At 30.3% G+C, this 18340-nt stretch overlaps 3 protein-coding genes across 3 annotated transcripts; 1 reads left to right on the top strand and 2 right to left on the bottom strand.

Moving 5' to 3' along the window:
* Window positions 1-5333: 5333 nt before the first annotated feature.
* LOC124939739 lies at window positions 5334-10006 on the bottom strand. The gene is made up of 11 exons (XM_047480181.1): window positions 9970-10006; window positions 9499-9707; window positions 9268-9409; window positions 8735-8871; window positions 8444-8588; window positions 7070-7477; window positions 6660-6880; window positions 6426-6570; window positions 6193-6332; window positions 5959-6085; window positions 5334-5710 (listed from the first exon to the last, which is right to left on the bottom strand). The coding sequence occupies exons 1-11, from the start codon at window positions 10004-10006 to the stop codon at window positions 5334-5336; spliced, it is 2088 nt and encodes a 695-aa protein (XP_047336137.1).
* Window positions 10007-14482: 4476 nt separating this feature from the next.
* Window positions 14483-15185, top strand: LOC124939905 (protein LTO1 homolog). The gene has a single exon (XM_047480367.1). It carries the CDS (start codon window positions 14523-14525, stop codon window positions 14967-14969), a length of 447 nt encoding a protein of 148 aa, XP_047336323.1. The 5' UTR covers window positions 14483-14522; the 3' UTR covers window positions 14970-15185.
* A 1065-nt stretch (window positions 15186-16250) lies between these two features.
* On the bottom strand, window positions 16251-17621 carry LOC124939738. Its single transcript, XM_047480180.1, has one exon. It carries the CDS (start codon window positions 17619-17621, stop codon window positions 16251-16253), a length of 1371 nt encoding a protein of 456 aa, XP_047336136.1.
* Between the last annotated feature and the right edge of the window lie 719 nt (window positions 17622-18340).

Raw genomic sequence — 18340 nt, 5'->3', positions numbered from 1 at the left:
TCCTTGATTAAAAAAAAAAAGAAACTCAAATAATTATTTTTCAGGAAATCCTCTAGAAAAAATGAAAAAAAACCCAAATAAAGAACTTTGAAGACCGAAAAGTCAAAATAAAGCAGGAAAGAACAAAATGAGGAACTCATAGCCTAATATAAGGCTTCTTAAATAATTAAATGTGAATTGCTTCTTAAGGATTGCACTCTGTGAAGTGCCAATCTCCAGAAGTGTTTTATAAAAAAAATGTTTAAAACTATATTTATATTCTATCTGATGACTCAATGTTTGAAAAACAAAAATTATTATGGAGTAGGGAAGTGTTACGATGGAGAAGAATTAGGGCTAATGTCCTTGGTTTGAGTAGCTGTTAGTGGCGATTACAGATAGAATAGTAAAGATTAGTTGTTGTTATGAAATGAATTGGTAGAAAACTCTTGTAGTGTTTCCTTCCTCTCCCAATAATAATTCTCAAATGCTCCTAGATTGTTAAGAGTTCTTATCTTCCTCCTTCATTCTCATTCTAGTTCTATTGTTCACCATTCAATTCAAGGTAATCTTCCCGTCGTTCTCATTCTAGTTCTATTGTTCATCATTCAATTCAAGGTATTATTTGGTAATTGAGCTAGGTTAACTGTCAATTTCTAATTAACAGTATTTTAGAAAGTTCAGAGAGACTTAACAAAGCTAAAAAACACAGAACCAGATAGGGTCAGTTTTTAACAACCATTCAACAAAAACTAATATTAAGTAGTTTTTTCACCAAGAAGCAATGCATATTATTGAAAAACAACCATATTAAACAGATAACTCACCTCAGATATTGCTTGGGTACATGAAAACCCTCACTCTATCCCCCTAATAATAGAAAGAATACAAATCAGTAAACCATAACAATACCATTACAATATGATCTAAAAGATACGAAATTGTAATTACCAAAGATTTGGGAGGAAGGTTAGACTTGAACTTAGCTCGAACAACTCCACAGTTACCATGAGGACGTGAGACCTTCCCCCAACGTTCAAACATATATTACAATATATATCTGATATCTCACCTCAGATATCAGTGTGATCCGTTCTTCTTCACCTTGGCCTTGTATATATAGGCAATGGAAAACATCAATGTTAACAACTTCATCATTTTCACTCTGTAAAGAATCACATTCATGAATTCCAATATCATCTTCATTCTTTAAAGAAGTGATGTTTGCAACAACAGCTCCCACTTCATTTTGAGTTTGCCAAGACAAGTCTCTTCTTACGATATCTGCATTATTGCTATTGGATTTCAGGAGGAAAGAGACTACTTTAGTCTGTGATGAAAAATCTTCTAGCTAGGACAATTCCATCTTCATCTTTTACACTTGGCAAATTAGAAACATCCTTAGAAAAGTCTTCCTGTTCACCACTACCTGTTTCACTGCGTAAATACTCATTGGCAACATCTCCCTCTTTGTCGTGTTCAATATGTAAAGGATATATTTTGACATCTTCTTCCTTGTCAGAATTAGAAGAAACAGCAACATTTGCTTCATTTCAACCATGTAACAAAATGTCACTGTTCAAAGACACATCTTCAACGACATCTCTCATTCCATGAATTACACTTTGTAACAAATGTCTTCCAGGTTGAATCTCTTACTTTCTCAACCTGTTCATTCACAGCATCATCAGCGTTGTCTTCTACTTTCTCACCCTGTTCAGTTGTGAAGTTCAATAAATACAACAGTCATGAATACATTCAACTTAAGGATATTACGATTTCTAAAAGAGAGGATAATCAGTCGTACCTTTTGTAGTAGGACGAAGGCTTTGGTAGAACCCTAGCCAATACTCTAGACCAAGGCTTGGGGAAAAGAAGGACCTTCCAACGACCGTATAACTGCAACAAAAATGGTAAAATAATAAAAACACAAATTTCATATATACACAAATAGATGACCGACGAAGAAGCACATCGCAGAGAGGACACCTGGTTGTAATAGAACAGAAGCACATCGCAGAGGATATCGTTTAACAATCGATCAGATCGAAAGGAAAAACCGACGAAGAAGCAGAACTCACCTGGTTGTAATAGAACAGAGATTACTTCATTATTTTTCGTTATAAGGAAATAGATACGTCTTTCTGGCAACATCGGCGACGGAATTCGTCGCAAGCGAAGATGCAGGCGATACGTAGGCAGCAGAAGAAGAAGAAGCCATAAGCGTGAAGGAACCTTCGCTCCAAGTACGACGAATCGGATACGAAACGTTATTTCCCGAGGTGGAATGAGAACATTGTCCGCGAGATTTGTGAAGTGCACAACTGCAATTCTTGTGATAAGGACGACGTTGGATTCCGACATCGGCACCGGAGATGCATGCGTTGAAGAAGCAACGAATCAGGCCGTCTCCGGCAGCCCCTGTAGCCATTTGCGGCAGCCCCTGTAGCCATTTGCGGCAGCCCCTGTAGCCATTTGCTCGATCTCTTTTTGAAACGGAAATTTTGAAAGGAGAGAGAATATGTTAATGGTAGGTTAAAAGGTGGGACCGTTTCTTTGTTTTAGAGTTTCTAGCTATTCATTTAGGTGATCATTTAGATGAGCGCGTGATGTTCACCCTGAAACAAAATAATTAAGCATCATTATATATATATATAGATATAGATTAGCTAGTTAAAAATTTGAACTTTGTTAAAATGTCTCGCGTTCATCAAATTTGGTGCTGAATTTTAAATATAATGTGTTGTTAGCATAGTTGGTTAAAGGGTTGTACTTGTTTTATTAGGTTGCAAGTTCGAAACCTACAAATAACATTTTAAATTTATTTTTAACTGTTTTAAGTTTATGGGCGGGTCAACCCATAATCCGACTCAAATATTCATTTACTCTCACATAAATATCCAAATTAACCACAGTTTTCGACCCGTCAATCCGGACACTTTAAAAATTAAGCATCATTATATATATATAGATTTGAACTTTGTTAAAATGTCTCGCGTTCATCAAATTTGGTGCTGAATTTTAAATATAATGTGTTGTTAGCATAGTTGGTTAAAGGGTTATACTTGTATTGTTAGGTTGCAAGTTCGAAACCTACAAATAACATTTTAAATTTATTTTTAACTGTTTTAAGTTTATGGGCGGGTCAACCCATAATCCGACTCAAATATTCATTTACTCTCACATAAATATCCAAATTAACCACAGTTTTCGACCCGTCAATCCGGACACTTTAAAAATTAAGCATCATTATATATATATAGATTAGTTAGTTAAAAATTTGAACTTTTATTGTTAAAATATCTCGCGTTCATCAAATTTGGTGTTGAATCTTAAATATAAAGTGTTGTTAGCCTAGTTGGTTAAAAAGTTGTACTTGTTTTGTTAGGTTGCAAGTTCGAAACCTACAAATAACATTTTTAAATTTATTTTAACCGTTTTAAGTTTATGGGCGGGTCAACCCACAATCCGACCCAAGTATCCATTTACTCTCACATAAATATCCAAATTAACCACAGCTTTCGACCCGGCAATCCGGACACTTTAAAAATTAAGCATCATTATATATATATAGATTAGTTAGTTAAAAATTTGAACTTTTATTGTTAAAATGTCTCGCGTTCATCAAATTTGGTGTTGAATCTTAAATATAAAGTGTTGTTAGCCTAGTTGGTTAAAGAGTTGTACTTGTTTTGTTAGGTTGCAAGTTCGAAACCTACAATAACATTTTTAAATTTATTTTTAACCGTTTTAAGTTTATGGGTTGGTCAACCCACAATCCGACCCAAATATCCATTTACTCTCACATAAATATCCAAATTAACCACAACTCTCGATTCGGCAATCTGGACACTTTAAAAATTAAGCATCATTATATATATATATATAGATTAGTTAGTTAAAAATTTGAACTTTTATTGTTAAAATGTCTCGCGTTCATCAAATTTGATGTTGAATCTTAAATAAAAATTGTTGTTAGCTTAGTTGGTTAAAGGATTGTACTTATTTTGATAGGTTGCAAGTTCAAAACCTACAAATAACATTTTTAAATTTATTTTAACCGTTTTAAGTTTATGGGCGGATCAACCCACAATCCGACCCAAATATCAATTTACTCTCACATAAATATCCAAATTAACCACAGTTTTCGACCCGGCAATCCGGACACTTTAAAAATTAAGCATCATTATATATATATAGATTAGTTAGTTAAAAATTTGAACTTTTATTGTTAAAATGTCTCGCGTTCATCAAATTTGGTGTTGAATATTAAATATAAAGTGTTGTTAGCCTAGTTGGTTAAAGAGTTGTACTTGTTTTGTTAGGTTGCAAGTTCGAAACCTACAATAACATTTTTAAATTTATTTTTAACCGTTTTAAGTTTATGGGTTGGTCAACCCACAATCCGACCCAAATATATATTTACTCTCACATAAATATCCAAATTAACCACAACTCTCGATTCGGCAATCCGGACACTTTAAAAATTAAGCATCATTATATATATATATATATATATATATATATATATATATATATATATATATATATATATATATATATATATTAGTTAGTTAAAAATTTGAACTTTTATTGTTAAAATGTCTCGCGTTCATCAAATTTGATGTTGAATCTTAAATAAAAAGTGTTGTTAGCTTAGTTGGTTAAAGGATTGTACTTATTTTGATAGGTTGCAAGTTCAAAACCTACAAATAACATTTTTAAATTTATTTTAACCGTTTTAAGTTTATGGGCGGATCAACCCACAATCCGACCCAAATATCCAATTACTCTCATATAAATATCTAAATTAACCACAGTTTTCGACCCGGTAATCCGAACACTTTAAAAATTAAGCATCATTATATATATAAATTTGATTAGTTTTGTCTTCAAGAGAGCCGCTAAAAAACACCACTTGGATTTAAGTCCAGAATTTTATTTTTTTACAAAACTGGGCATCGTTGTTGACAAAGGAAGAAGAGTGCTGCGTGTACTTAGGCATGACAAAAAAGTATAAATAAATTATTTTTAAACTTATATATATAAAGTAAATAATATATATATAAGAGATTTAATAATTATATAAATATAAAAATTAATAATAATATATAATATTATATATAAGCGATTTAATAATTATATATATAAATATAAAAAATAAGATTAAAGATAATATATAAAAAAAAAATTAAGTTTAAGCCGTTATGTTTAAACAAAAAGTTAACGGAAATGTTATTGGTGACCTTTTAAAAACAATTTGTTTTAAAAATTAATTTGAGGACTAAAATGAACGATCAGAATAATTCGAGGGTCGGTTAGTCATATAATTTTAAATTATTCAAACCCACATTTTAATTAGTCATCCAATGTGATTTAGGCATGTTGGAATAATTAGTAGCATAGTTCACCCTAGAAATCTTATCTAAGCCGACAAATTCTGTGTTGCTCTTTACCACTTTTAGATTCTGCAACGCATCTACAATTTCAGACATAGAAGGCCTATAAGCTGGATTAATTTGCACACATTGCACAGCCAGTCTCTTAATTTCTTGCCCATCCAAACAATTATATGTTGAATCTGTCTGCAAACTCTTGTGCACATGTATATTCTCCATGTCTTCTGAAGTAGGCAACCCTCCATCATCGGGCTTCACTATATTTCTTTTAGAAATCAAACATAGAAGAAGCACCCCAAAAGAATACACGTCGCTCTTTGTAGTCCAACTGCCTACAAAACAAAGGATCTCAAACTTCAGTCAACAATAACACAAACAAGTTTTTTTCTCAGTTAACTTATACATTCCCTAGTTTCAGAGCTAAAATTGTTCTACAAGGAACCAAAATAAAAAGCAGGACCTCTCAGTAGCAATATGACAAGTGTTACCTAATCAGTTGTGCATTTTTTTTGTTATATATTAATATATATCATCTAGATTGCTCATAAACAAAAAGGAAAATCTTAACTTAGAAACATACCACTTATGTCATAAGCTGGCAACACTTGATCATGACATTTCAAGTTTGATTTAACCATATACATTGGCCGATTTGGAAAAATTCCACCCGATATCAAGCCGAAATCAACCAACTTTGGATTGTATTCCTAATATCATATATCAAAATAATTATTATATCTTATAACAAAGACTTTTAAATTATGAAAAGCAATGTACAAGATATCAAAATAAATGAAAAAAACAATTAACTAACCTCATCTAATAATATATGAGCTGAATCCAAATTACGAATAATGAAAGGATCCATGAGACGCGATACATCATCATGTAGAAACTTCAAGAGGGAAGCCACTCCCCAAGCAGCTTTTATCCTATGTAGCCATGAAAAATCACCTACATATGGCAAAACCGTTAACATTTGCACTCCAAAAAACTAGCTAGATCTGTACACAAAAATCAGAAACATAAAAAAAGTGTCTAATATACCTCTAGGCAGGAGATTACGGATGGAATTCATGGGCTTTAAGAAAATTACAATAGCAACATATTTGTCTTCAATGCAATAACCATACATCCTAACCATCCCAGAATGACAAGTGTACTTTTCATGATGAAGAAGTAATATTTCATCCTGCAGATTGGTGAGCATCCAATCAAATTAAGAAGTAATATATGTTTAATAAACACAAATTGGGCACTGAAATTCTTAAATAATAGTACCCCCAATCTGAGTAAATTATGTTGCAGATCTTCATAATCATCCCATATCTTCACTGTGACGAATAGAGGCCCTTTATCAGAAATCTCGGGCAATCCACGAAATATTTTGCCAAATTGAAACCTTCCAATATAATTATCTTCACTGAAATTGTTAGTGTATCTTTTCAATGCGTCAGAATCCATTCTTTCTATATCCTTGTCATCATCACAGCTGAAATAATCTGAACAAGATATGATCAGGAATATCTCTAATTCAAACGGTTCAGTAGATAACACATATAGCACAATAAAAACATGTCTGAAGCGACAAGGTATTATGTAAAGAAATATTAATTCTCAACAAACATTATAGAAACAAAAATAAAGGATCGTAAACATATTATCTTAAGGCTCAAATAACAGATATTCACCTATTTCCGTATTGAGCAGGAGTTTGTTTTTCCTCATATGATCAAGAGAGACTGAAGGGTGGCGTTTCTTCTTCTTCATATATCTGTCCACACTTAGAAGTTTCTTGTGTTTATGATCATTGAATACATGCAGCTTTAGAAAACGATCGACAACTTTCATCATACTTGGTCGACCTTTAGAAACACAACACACAGCCAACTTTGAAAGGGCTTCTCCGTCAACATATGAGAATCCTATATCTCTTTCCAAGCTCTTGTGAATGATTGATTTGTCAAACTTATATTTGCGGTATGCCCATTCGGCTAAAGAATGAGTCATATCACTTTCCATTTCCTCTGCTCCTTTTGACAAGAGACTTACAAGAATAAGACCAAATGCAAACACATCACTCTTACTTGTCCAGGTTGCTGCCAAAAAGAATCACAAAAGCATAGCTTTCAAATGCAGCACTCTCTATTAGAGAGAAAAAAAAATAACAAAAAGGTATAGTTCCCACATAAACATGTTTACATATCTTCCAATATCAAACACAACTAAGTTAACTAGGAAACCTATTCAATTCTTTATCCAAAATCTAACAAAAATTATTGATACGGTTTTGGTAAAAATAAAATGTGAAGGTAAATTAGGATAATTTTGATAAACAAATAATGTAAAAGGTAGAGATGAGGATAGTTTAGAAATTGTATTATTGAAATGAATAAATTGACCCAAAAGTTATCTGTAAACTGGGATGCCCATGGGATAAATGAGTATTAAGCTTTCAGCTATTTTGATAGTTTGTATAAGAAACTATAGTACTTTAGAAAATGTAAAGAGAAATAAATATACTCGTGAATTTTAACCAACTTTTAAATCATTCCATGAGTTTCACTTTGTTTTTTTATATGCCTTGAAATTTATAAATCCAAACACATTGAAAACTCTCTTAGACGAAGATTTTATTTTTATCAATTCTTAATTGTTGCATCCTAGTGATATTTATTTTCTAATTGTAAACAGCTTTTAAACCAAACCAACCTAGTTATTTACCTTAACCGACCCTTCAAAATTCCCAAAATTTCTTCCAATTGATCTCATAATGTCGATGGATGTGTTCTATGGGTGGTTTTTGTGCAAAAAGAAAGAGATTACAAATGCAATGTATTGCAAAAAAAAATGAGATGTCAATCAGGTAAGAATTAGTTTCACAATTTGAAAGGTGAACAAAATAGAATGACATTAAGGGTATATAATTTAAAATTTAAAAAGATTATGCCAACAAAAAAACACCTACTACATCTTCATGTAAACAGCCTATATGATGCAATATATGATGCAATCAAAATCATGAGCACAATTACTTTAAAGATAACATACAGAAATTAACCGACCTAGATGAGCTAATGGGTTATCATGAAATAAGTTTGGATCCCTGTAACCGTTGCATCCATAAGCTGGTTGAATAGAATATACTTGTCTATCTGGAAAAAATCCACCTGTAATCATGCTAAAATCAACCAACTTTGGGTTGTATTCCTGCAAGTAAAAAGCAACCGAAGTTAAGAATGGTGACAGTTGAGAGTCTTAGAGAAAAAAGCTAACAAATTGTCATTAATTGTTTATTTTATCTTATTGCGTTTCAAACAGGCATGTACTATGAAATTGTAACAACAGAAAACTACCTCATCCAATATCACATGTTCTGGTGACAGATTGCGAATCACAAATGGATCGAGGTCTCCTCGTTTGGCATGTAAAAACGCGAGGAGGCAGGCCAAGTCAAAGGCAACCTTCATCCTTTGTAGCCATGTAAAATCATCTAGTATATATATCAGAAGAAATATTTAGTTAATGTTGTAGGTTGTATATAAGGAAAAGATCATTTAAAATTTGTAGGACCAAACAAATTTCTGTGATAAGAAGAAAATTATGATTTCACATGAATAAAATATAATATGCTTGATTTTCTAAAAGTAAAAATAGGGTTTGAGTTTGCAATAGGGGTTCATGAATTAGAAATAAATATAGAGTTTCTCTCTACTATGGTTTAGGTCAATTTTATCTTTTAATTTTGTTTGAATCCAACACCTTTATCAAACAGTTACATTTTGTAACAACAATGTTAAAATTGTGAAAGAGTGTTAAATAATTATAACAACAATATTAAATTATAGAATAAACAATATAATTCAACCCAAGTTTAAAATTAACAAACCTTTCAGTAAGATGTTCTCGAGTGAATCCATGGATTTAAGGTTATAAACAACAGCAATATTCTCTTTGTCACGACAGTATCCATACAAGCCGACAATGCATGGATGCACAAGCCTCTGATGAGAAAGCATGATGAGTTCATCCTGCCAAAACAACGAAGTTCCTTAAAACTGATAAACAAAAAAAATCCATGAATATCTATTTGAGGAATATAGAATAAAACAGTAAGTACCATTAGATTGCGTTCACGAAATCCCAGGACAATGTCTCTTAGTTTAGACGTAATCCATATCTTTACTGTGAAGTGCTGCTTATCAAGAAAACCACGATAAAGTTTGCCAAACTGAAAATCCCCAATGTAGTTGTCCTCACTAAAATTATCTGTTATTTTTGCTAAGTCCGTGTATGTTAGTAGCTTTAACATTAACTCTGGTTGTTTCCCTGATCAAAATGGAGATCGAACTTGTTAACTATATGAGAATGATAATCTGTCAATTTTGTATCCTGATAACACATTCACATACTTCAATTTGAAATATATAAGCCAGTTTGTTATAATAGACTGCTGCAATAAATAAATAAATAAATAAATAAAGCCACCACAAAAAATTCGGTAATAAAAAGAGAACATATATGCAGAAACCTAATGGACACAAAGAAAGAAAGAGATTCTATATATTAAATAACAGATGATGTTCATCACCTTTTACTTTTAGGGTGGTATCTCCTACTTCTTCCATTATATCGATCGTGTGTTGGTGGTGGAATTGTTTCTTTTTTCTTCCGGATATAAAATAACATAAATAGAGAGACTCGACGGAGAGAGAGAGAGAGGTGTTAGTTCCTTATAAGGTGGGCCAGACTTTCCTAACCAACTTTTTATATTAATTAAGCCTTTTCTTAAAAACAAATTAAATAATCTAGCCTAATAAAAAATATTCTAAATTTATTTCTCATCAATCATATTAATCCATTAATTAATTAATTATTATTATATATTAATATAGTTTTATGGATTTTACAATGGTAAAAGATTCTACAAAATATAATTTTAGATCAACTTGTTAGCTAGAAAGTTTTTATTTTATAAATTTATAAATTTATAAATTATATTATATATATATATAATAACAAGATTTTCTTAATTTATGTATAGCTCGCCTCACAATGAACAATCTAAGAGAGAAAAATATAAATAAATAATTTATTTTTATTTACTTCTTAATATAATATAAATATATATTTTATCTTCCTCTCCTTCTTCCTCTTCCTCTCCCTCTCCCTCTCCCTCTCCCTCTCCCTCTCCCTCTATAATAAAAAAATATATACTCATATAAAAAATAATTAAATAAAATATCCAATATATTTATTTATTTATATATATATATATATAAATATTCTATTTACTCATAATTATATATTTATCCCTTATATATATTATATTTATATATATATCTAATATTTTTTTATGAATTATTTCATTTTTTACCATATTTTTCCTATTTAAAAATAAGAAAATTTAAATAAATAATAAAAAAAAATCTCTTTTATGTATATATTTTATTTCATATATATTATATATATATATATATATATTATCTCTCACTATTATTATATTTATATATATATATATATATATATATATATATAATATTTTTAAAATCTTATCTACAAAATAATATATATACATACATAAAATTATAAATTTAAATTAACAATCAGTCTAACGCTAAAAATTTATATATATATATATATATTGATATATGTGAGTGCGAGTATAAGGAAATAATGTTTCGAATCTCTTAAAAATATATAGTATGTAAAATACGAATAAACATATATGGTTTTAAACAATTAAATTACATTCATGTTCAAAAGAGATGACGTTAATATTGAATGTTTGCTATTTAAGCTTTAAGAATAAGGATATTTATTATTAATTTTTGTTTACTCCAACTTTGAAAAATATGAAACAAATAGTTTCATTTTTTTTTATCTTTTTTAAATTATCACATATTATCAATAGTTCACATTTTGTAAGAGTTTTATTACTTTATGTAGCCATTTATAGAAAAGAATTTTAAAATGTACAAAATTATTTAGATTATTTGATGAAATAATTACAAGTATTATGATAATATTAAAGTTTTATTTAATTATGTATATAAAAAATTATAAATTTAAATTAACAATCACGTATTTAAAGTTTTATATTTCATACACTATATATATATAATTTATAGATTATCTCATTATTTTATCATATTTTTCTAATTAAAAAAAAAAAGAATTAAAAAAATAATAAATAAATTTTTTTCTCTTCTTTAGTATATATATAAAATATAATTATATACTTAATTCAAAATACATATACGTACCCAAAATATTTAATATCCCACATTCTATAATTTTTTTTATAAAACATTTCTTTAACAAAATTAATAAAAAAAATATTATTAAGTTCTTTTTTATATATATAATAATATTTTTTCATCACACCCAATATTATATAATAATATATATTATTTCTTTCTTTCTACTATATATATAATATAATAATATTTATATTTTTTCTCAATTTTATTTATAGATAATAACTATAGATAATGTGAGGTAGTCAATAAATTTAATTTTTATTGGCACATTAATCATTTAGATCTTGAACACGATAAATTTTTTCATCTATACTTTGATTATATGCGGTTCCAACGGATCTGACCATAATTCGATGCTACATGTGAATACTCATGAAGACTTATACACAAAAGTAAACATCATTTCTCTCCTTGTTAATTTTTTTTATTTGTATATGTGGCATGTAGCATCGAACTAACCCACAATCAATGATCTCTACTTTTCATGGCCCCAAATTTTAAATTCTTAGTATATAATATTATTAATTATTAATTATGTATAGCTCTCCTCGCAATATGAACAATCTAGGAGAGAAAAATATAAATAAATAATTTATTTTTATTTACTTCTTAATATAATATAAATATATATTTTATCTCCCTCTCCCTCTCCCTCTCCCTCTCCCTCTCCCTCTCCCTCTCCCTCTCCCTCTCTAATAAAAAAATATATACTTATATAAAAAATAATTAAATAAAATATCTAGTATATTTATTTATTTCTCTCTCTATATATATAAATATTCTATTTACTCATAATTATATATTTATCCCCTATATATATTATATTTATATATATATCTAATATTTTTTTATGAATTATTTCATTTTTTACCATATTTTTTCTATTTAAAATAAGAAAATTTAAATAAATAATAAAAAAAATCTCTTTTATGTATATATTTTATTTCATATATATATATATATTATCTCTCATTATTATTATATTTTTATATATATATATATAATATTTTTAAAATCTTACCGAACAAAATAATATATACATACATAAAATTATAAATTTAAATCAACAATCAAATATGGTCTAACAGTTAAAAGTTTATATATATATATATATTTTGATATATGTGAGTGCTGAGTATAAGGAAATTTTGATATATGTAAGTGTAAGTACAAGGAAATAATGTTTCGAATCTCTTAATACGAATAAACATGTACGGTTTTAAACAATTAAATTACACTCATGTTCCAAAGAGATGACGTGAATATTGAATGTTTGCTATTTAAGCTTTAAAAATAAGGATATTTATTATTAGTTTTTGTTTACTCCAACTTTGAAAAATATGAAACAAATAGTTTCATTTTTTTTTTTTTAATTATCACATATTATCAATAGTTCACATCTTGTAAGAGTTTTATTACTTTATGTAGCCATTTATAGAAAGGAATTTTAAAATGTACAAAATTATTTAGATTAATAATTACAAGTATTATGATAATATTAAAGTTTTAATTATTTAATCATGTATATAAAAAATTATAAATTTAAAACAATCACGTATTTAAAGTTTATATATATATATATATATATATATATATATATATATATATATATATATATATATATATAATTTAAAGATTATCTCATTATTTTATCATATTTTTCTAATTAAAAAAAGAAAAAATTAAAAAAATAATAAAAATTTTTTTTTCTCTTTTTAGTATATATACAAAATATAATTATATACTTAATTCAAAATACATATACGTACCCAAAATATTTAATATCCCACATTCTATAATTTTTTTATAAAACACTTATTTAACAAAATTAATAAAAAAATATATTATTAAGTTTTTCTTTATATATATAATAATATTTTTTCATCACACCCAATATTATATAATAATATATATTATTTATTTTCAGTGGCGGACCCATCCAGAAATATTTTCTCGGGGGCCAAATACATAATAAAGTAGCATTTTTTGTCTATCAAATAAATGCATTTTTTAATTAAAATTTTACTCGATAATTACATAAAAATACTAATAAGCACAATTACTAAATTATTCTTGTCCATGAGTCGGTACAAAAGAAGACAAATATCTTCATTACGTTGACTATACCAATCAATCAATTCAAGAAAATTTCCTTTATTTGATGAACTACTTGACTCATCATGTCCTCGAAAAGGTAATCCTTGCCTCAATAGAAAGCGTATTACATCAAATATTGTCGTTAAACATGTGTGATAATATTTTTTTTTTGTCTCGATAACTTTTTATATCACTAACCTTAACCCTAATTATCTTTTATATTGTTAACCCTAATTATATTGTTTATACTTTAACCGTTTTTCCATCTCTAATATTTAATTTTTTTATCATAAATTCAACCCTAACTTAATTGTGAAAATTATTTTTAAAAAGGTTAAATTTAAAAAAAAAATATTATTTTTTCTTAATCTTATGTTTATCTTTCTAATCTCTTCTCATCTTAAAATATTTATTATTTTTTTATTATTATATAGACATTATACAAATGTATTATAAATATTATCAAAAATGTTTCAAAAGGAGTTTTATCTTTATTTTATTTTTATTGTTTTTAATCAATGATCTAGTAGCAGCCCAATAAACAAGCCTCACTTTAGCCCACGAGTTATCCTACCCATAAGCCCACTAATCCTTCCTTGTTTTATTTTCTTAATGAAAACACTTTCGATTCCAACCAACCTTGTCTCTTCTTGTATACTTACTTACTTATCTTCCTTTCACAGCAAGCCATTCCATTGAATTCCTAATTATCTTCTCTCTCTCTGAACTTTTGTTTGTCTCTCTTCTGAATTGAGTGTTTATTTTAGTAACATCTTTGGGCGGCATGGAATCTCATCCACACAATTCTGAAGATGACGACGTCTTTGACTTTTCTAACCTGGAAGTGACCCATGTCAATGATGGCCACAATGAAGGGTACAAAGAGGGATTGACTCTGGGAAAAGAAGAGGGTCGACAAGTGGGTCTCAAGCACGGATTCCAAATCGGCGAAGAACTTGGTTTTTACAGAGGCTGTGTTGATATATGGAAGTCCGCATTCCAGCTTGATCCGGCTTGCTTCTCCTCAAGCTCAAGGGTTCAGAAGAGTATATATCAGATGGACGAGTTAGTGAGAGATTACCCACTAATGGACCCAGAAGAGGAGACGGTCAACGAAATTATGGACTCTTTAAGGCTGAAGTTTAGGTCAATTTGCGCCACATTAAATGTGAAGTTGGAGTATAATGGGTACCCCAAAGCTGTGGACGCCAAAAACGTTGAGTTGTTTTGAATAAAGGATGCCATCTACAAATTCCTCACAGGCTGTTTTGTTTTTTGGATTTTCTTTCTCTCTTTTTTAATGTGTTTTGGTTTCCACTATTTGAGGGAATTTGGGATGATTGGTTGGAGCAGCAAATGGCTGTGACAACCAAAGTCACAATAAGGGAGTAGAAAGTTGTTTTTCATTTCATTTCTAATACTTATTCAAGATCAACACTGTCACACATCCTGACAATTCTATCTTCTTTTCCGCCTGAAATCCTTGGTAGTGACAAGATCAGACAAGGTTTTTTTACAAGATTTTGTGGAAACTATCATTGCCTTCAAAGATTAAGTACTCAAGACATGTCATAATATAGAATTTTGGTCTACACTGTATTACAGAATTTGGGACAAATGGTTAAAATTGATGATTAATTGAAGAAGCAAATGTGGCTGTTTCCTCACATTATTTATATCTTCTTTTCTGCTTGAAATCCTTGGGAGTGACAAGATCAGACTTGCCTATTCTCATTTCCTCCCGCAGCTTAATTGCTCTATCTAACTTAACTGTATTCTTCAAACTGTTGATAAGTGAACAATAAATGTAAATAAATGGTCTAATAATTGTATCGATTTCTCCACATTCCCAGATCAACCAAAGTTCTCAATCAAGGCAGTATAATAAATGCATAAATCGGGCTCATTTCCTTTTTCTTCCATTTCTTATACAAATACAAGGCACATAATATCCAACTGGGACAACTTCCTAAAGCTGTTTAATAGCACATTATTATATAAGTATAAATATCCGGCACCAAATTACCCTCATTCATAAACCCACAAACACATCAACCTTTTCATTCATTCACACGACCAACTTTACCCAAAATCTCTATAACCATTTCAGAATCATACTTTTTATGTGATCGAATATGAGCAGGGCTTTATCAGTCCGTCCAATTTCAGCAAAGGTCATAATGATTCTGTTTAAAACAAACTAGTGTGCTGCTCCTTGAGAAAGGTGAAGAACTTTAAACTTGTTTCACAAATCTTAATAGCAATGATGAAGGAACGTTACTATTTCTTACAGCTTGGAAAAAACTATGATATGGAATTGAGAGATGAATTCGACATCATTTTCTTCACCTGCAGCAGCTTCCATACACATTTTATTCAAATAATTCTCGAACAAATTTATTTGTAAAAAACAAAAATGAAACAAGCTCCAGTTCATTTTGATCACAGAAATGATATTATTTTACAAAAACATGGTATTCAATTTCATATGCAAAACTCCAGATAGCAAGATTTAGTTTTCTTCTTCTTCTGCAAAATTCAAGGCCTTGGGAACAGATAACTCTTCCTCATCATCTTCATTGCAAAAGTAAGATTTCCTTCCGATCATATCTACCACTCTCTTAGCCGGACCTGAATCCCGTGGAGTCTCAACTGCGTTTAATCGGACGGTCCTGATCATGGGTAGCAGGGCAACAGGAGAAATTTCATCAAACGCATTCCGGTGAATGACGATTTCGTTAGGAATCTCCCACCTCTTCTTCCTCATTCCATATCCCGATTGGTTTTCCTCACTTGCTATCTCCGGTGCCGGCGGTGATAAACATTCGGTAGAGTTTCCCGTCGAAGAAGAAACCCTTTTTTTCTCACCCTTTTTCTTGTCCGTCTCCTCCTCCTCCTCCTCCTCCTCAATCTCCGGCAATGACCGGTTCCTTATAAAGAACTTCGTACTAGGAGGATTATAACGACTTGCCACGACCTTCATTGGCGGCTTCTTCATCGGTAGAGATTTATTATCTCCATCTCGAAACAGCGTCTTGGGTTGAATAGAGGATGAGATGATTCCGCCTTCTTTCTTCACAGGTTTCTTGGATCCTACGGTTGTGGCTGCTTGCCGTCTTAAAGCTGGAGTAATCTTTGCCGTATCTTTTCGCCATTTGGGGCTAACAGTAAAGCTTGATCCCCTTTCTTTTGTCACTGCTCTTTTTTCGTCAACATCTTCCAGCTTCCAAAAACAAGATTTTCGCCGGTTCTGTATCGGCTGAGAAGGGGTGATGAGTGCCGCCGCGACTTCTTGTTTGCGCAATTGCTGCCTCGAAATCTCAGCCGGACCCATACTAACACCTCGCCGGAACCCGGCAGTGATTTCCGACGGTCCCATCGTGAGGCCTCTTCTTTGATTACCCTTTGTTTCATTCTTCTTTTGCTCCATGAATTTTGCAGGCACCATCCGTCCGAGTTTCTCCAGAGCTTTGATTTTCAACTCGGCCTTCTCGAGTCGGAGAGTATCCAATCTCGAGGTCAATCTGCTGATCTCCTTCTGGATTTCCTCAATTTCAGAGTCGACCATCTTATCGTCACGAATCTCATCGTCGACTACTTTCTTTGCAGTCTCTTTTTTGTTAGGATTTCTTTTATTGAGAATCAAGACAGAGTTCCCGGTGGGTTGAAGTGGCTTCCCTGGCGCCGGAGTTTTGACGGGAATAGGTGATTTCCCGAGTTGGAGGCTCCAATTTTCTTTGATAGAATCAGTATCAAGGGCATCTGATGGATTGACGATATCTTGTTTGAAAGAAGACCAAGAAGACACCTTCTTTATATTCTCAAACTCGGTACCGTCGAAAGCGGCATTGTTCCAAATTTGAAGCTCGGATGAGTTCATCATCGCTTGTAGTAAGACTGAAATGGGGGATTTAGATTCTTGGAGAAGCTGAGGAGGAGATTAAGACTGAAATGGGAAGAAGAAGAAGAAGAAGAAGAAAGAGATATGATTGTGTATTTTAATTTTCTGACCGTTGCAAGAGAAAATCAATACGTTAGGCATCCACCGCTCCATCTACGACCTGTTTGGTACCAAAATGGCTGGCATATTGCAATTTACATTTTATATTTTACAAATATATATATATATATATCTTTACACGCAACCATTGGGATCAAAATAAAATAATGGTGCATTGTTTATAATCTAAAATACAAATTTACTTTTATCTAAAGTAAAAACTATTCCAAATAAATAAATTATAATATAAAGAGTCTAATAAATTTAACTACTCATCCAATGTGAATTTAATTTGAGTGGGTGATTTAGTTGGATTCATACTATATTTATTTATTTTAAAATATAAATTTGAGTGAGAACTACTTAGCTTCAATACTATAATATAAGCTGTTGTTTGTGATAAGACATTTTTCTATACAGATATTTTGAGTGTTTATTCGTAATTGTGGTGTTTAAGACAAATCAAACTTGGCCATCTGATTTTCGTTCTTCTTTCGTAATTGTGGTGGTTGCGGTTTCATGAAATTGATCCATGATTCTCTTATAACTAACTAATTGTTCAACCTTAGTTTATGGGCTGGGCTCTTTTGACCCAACTCCAA

This window comes from Impatiens glandulifera, chromosome 5, assembly GCF_907164915.1.
Source record: "Impatiens glandulifera chromosome 5, dImpGla2.1, whole genome shotgun sequence".
NCBI lineage: Eukaryota > Viridiplantae > Streptophyta > Magnoliopsida > Ericales > Balsaminaceae > Impatiens > Impatiens glandulifera.
Note: the sequence above shows the minus strand (reverse complement) of the source record. Positions and strands in the feature narration are given on the sequence as shown.

What these genes read in the sequence shown, in the direction of transcription:
- LOC124939739 (XM_047480181.1), bottom strand. Translation starts at nt 10,006, where the DNA reads ATGGAAGAAGTAGGAGATACCACCCTAAAAGTAAAAG. An exon ending in AACATGTGATATTGGATGAG is followed by an intron (nt 8,589 to 8,734) that starts GTAGTTTTCTGT and finishes TTTTACTTGCAG; the next exon opens with GAATACAACCCAAAGTTGGT. An exon ending in ATAATTTACTCAGATTGGGG is followed by an intron (nt 6,571 to 6,659) that starts GTACTATTATTT and finishes ACCAATCTGCAG; the next exon opens with GATGAAATATTACTTCTTCA.
- LOC124939738 (XM_047480180.1), bottom strand. Translation starts at nt 17,621, where the DNA reads ATGATGAACTCATCCGAGCTTCAAATTTGGAACAATGCCGCTTTCGAC.
- LOC124939905 (XM_047480367.1), top strand. Translation starts at nt 14,523, where the DNA reads ATGGAATCTCATCCACACAATTCTGAAGATGACGACGTCTTTGACTTT.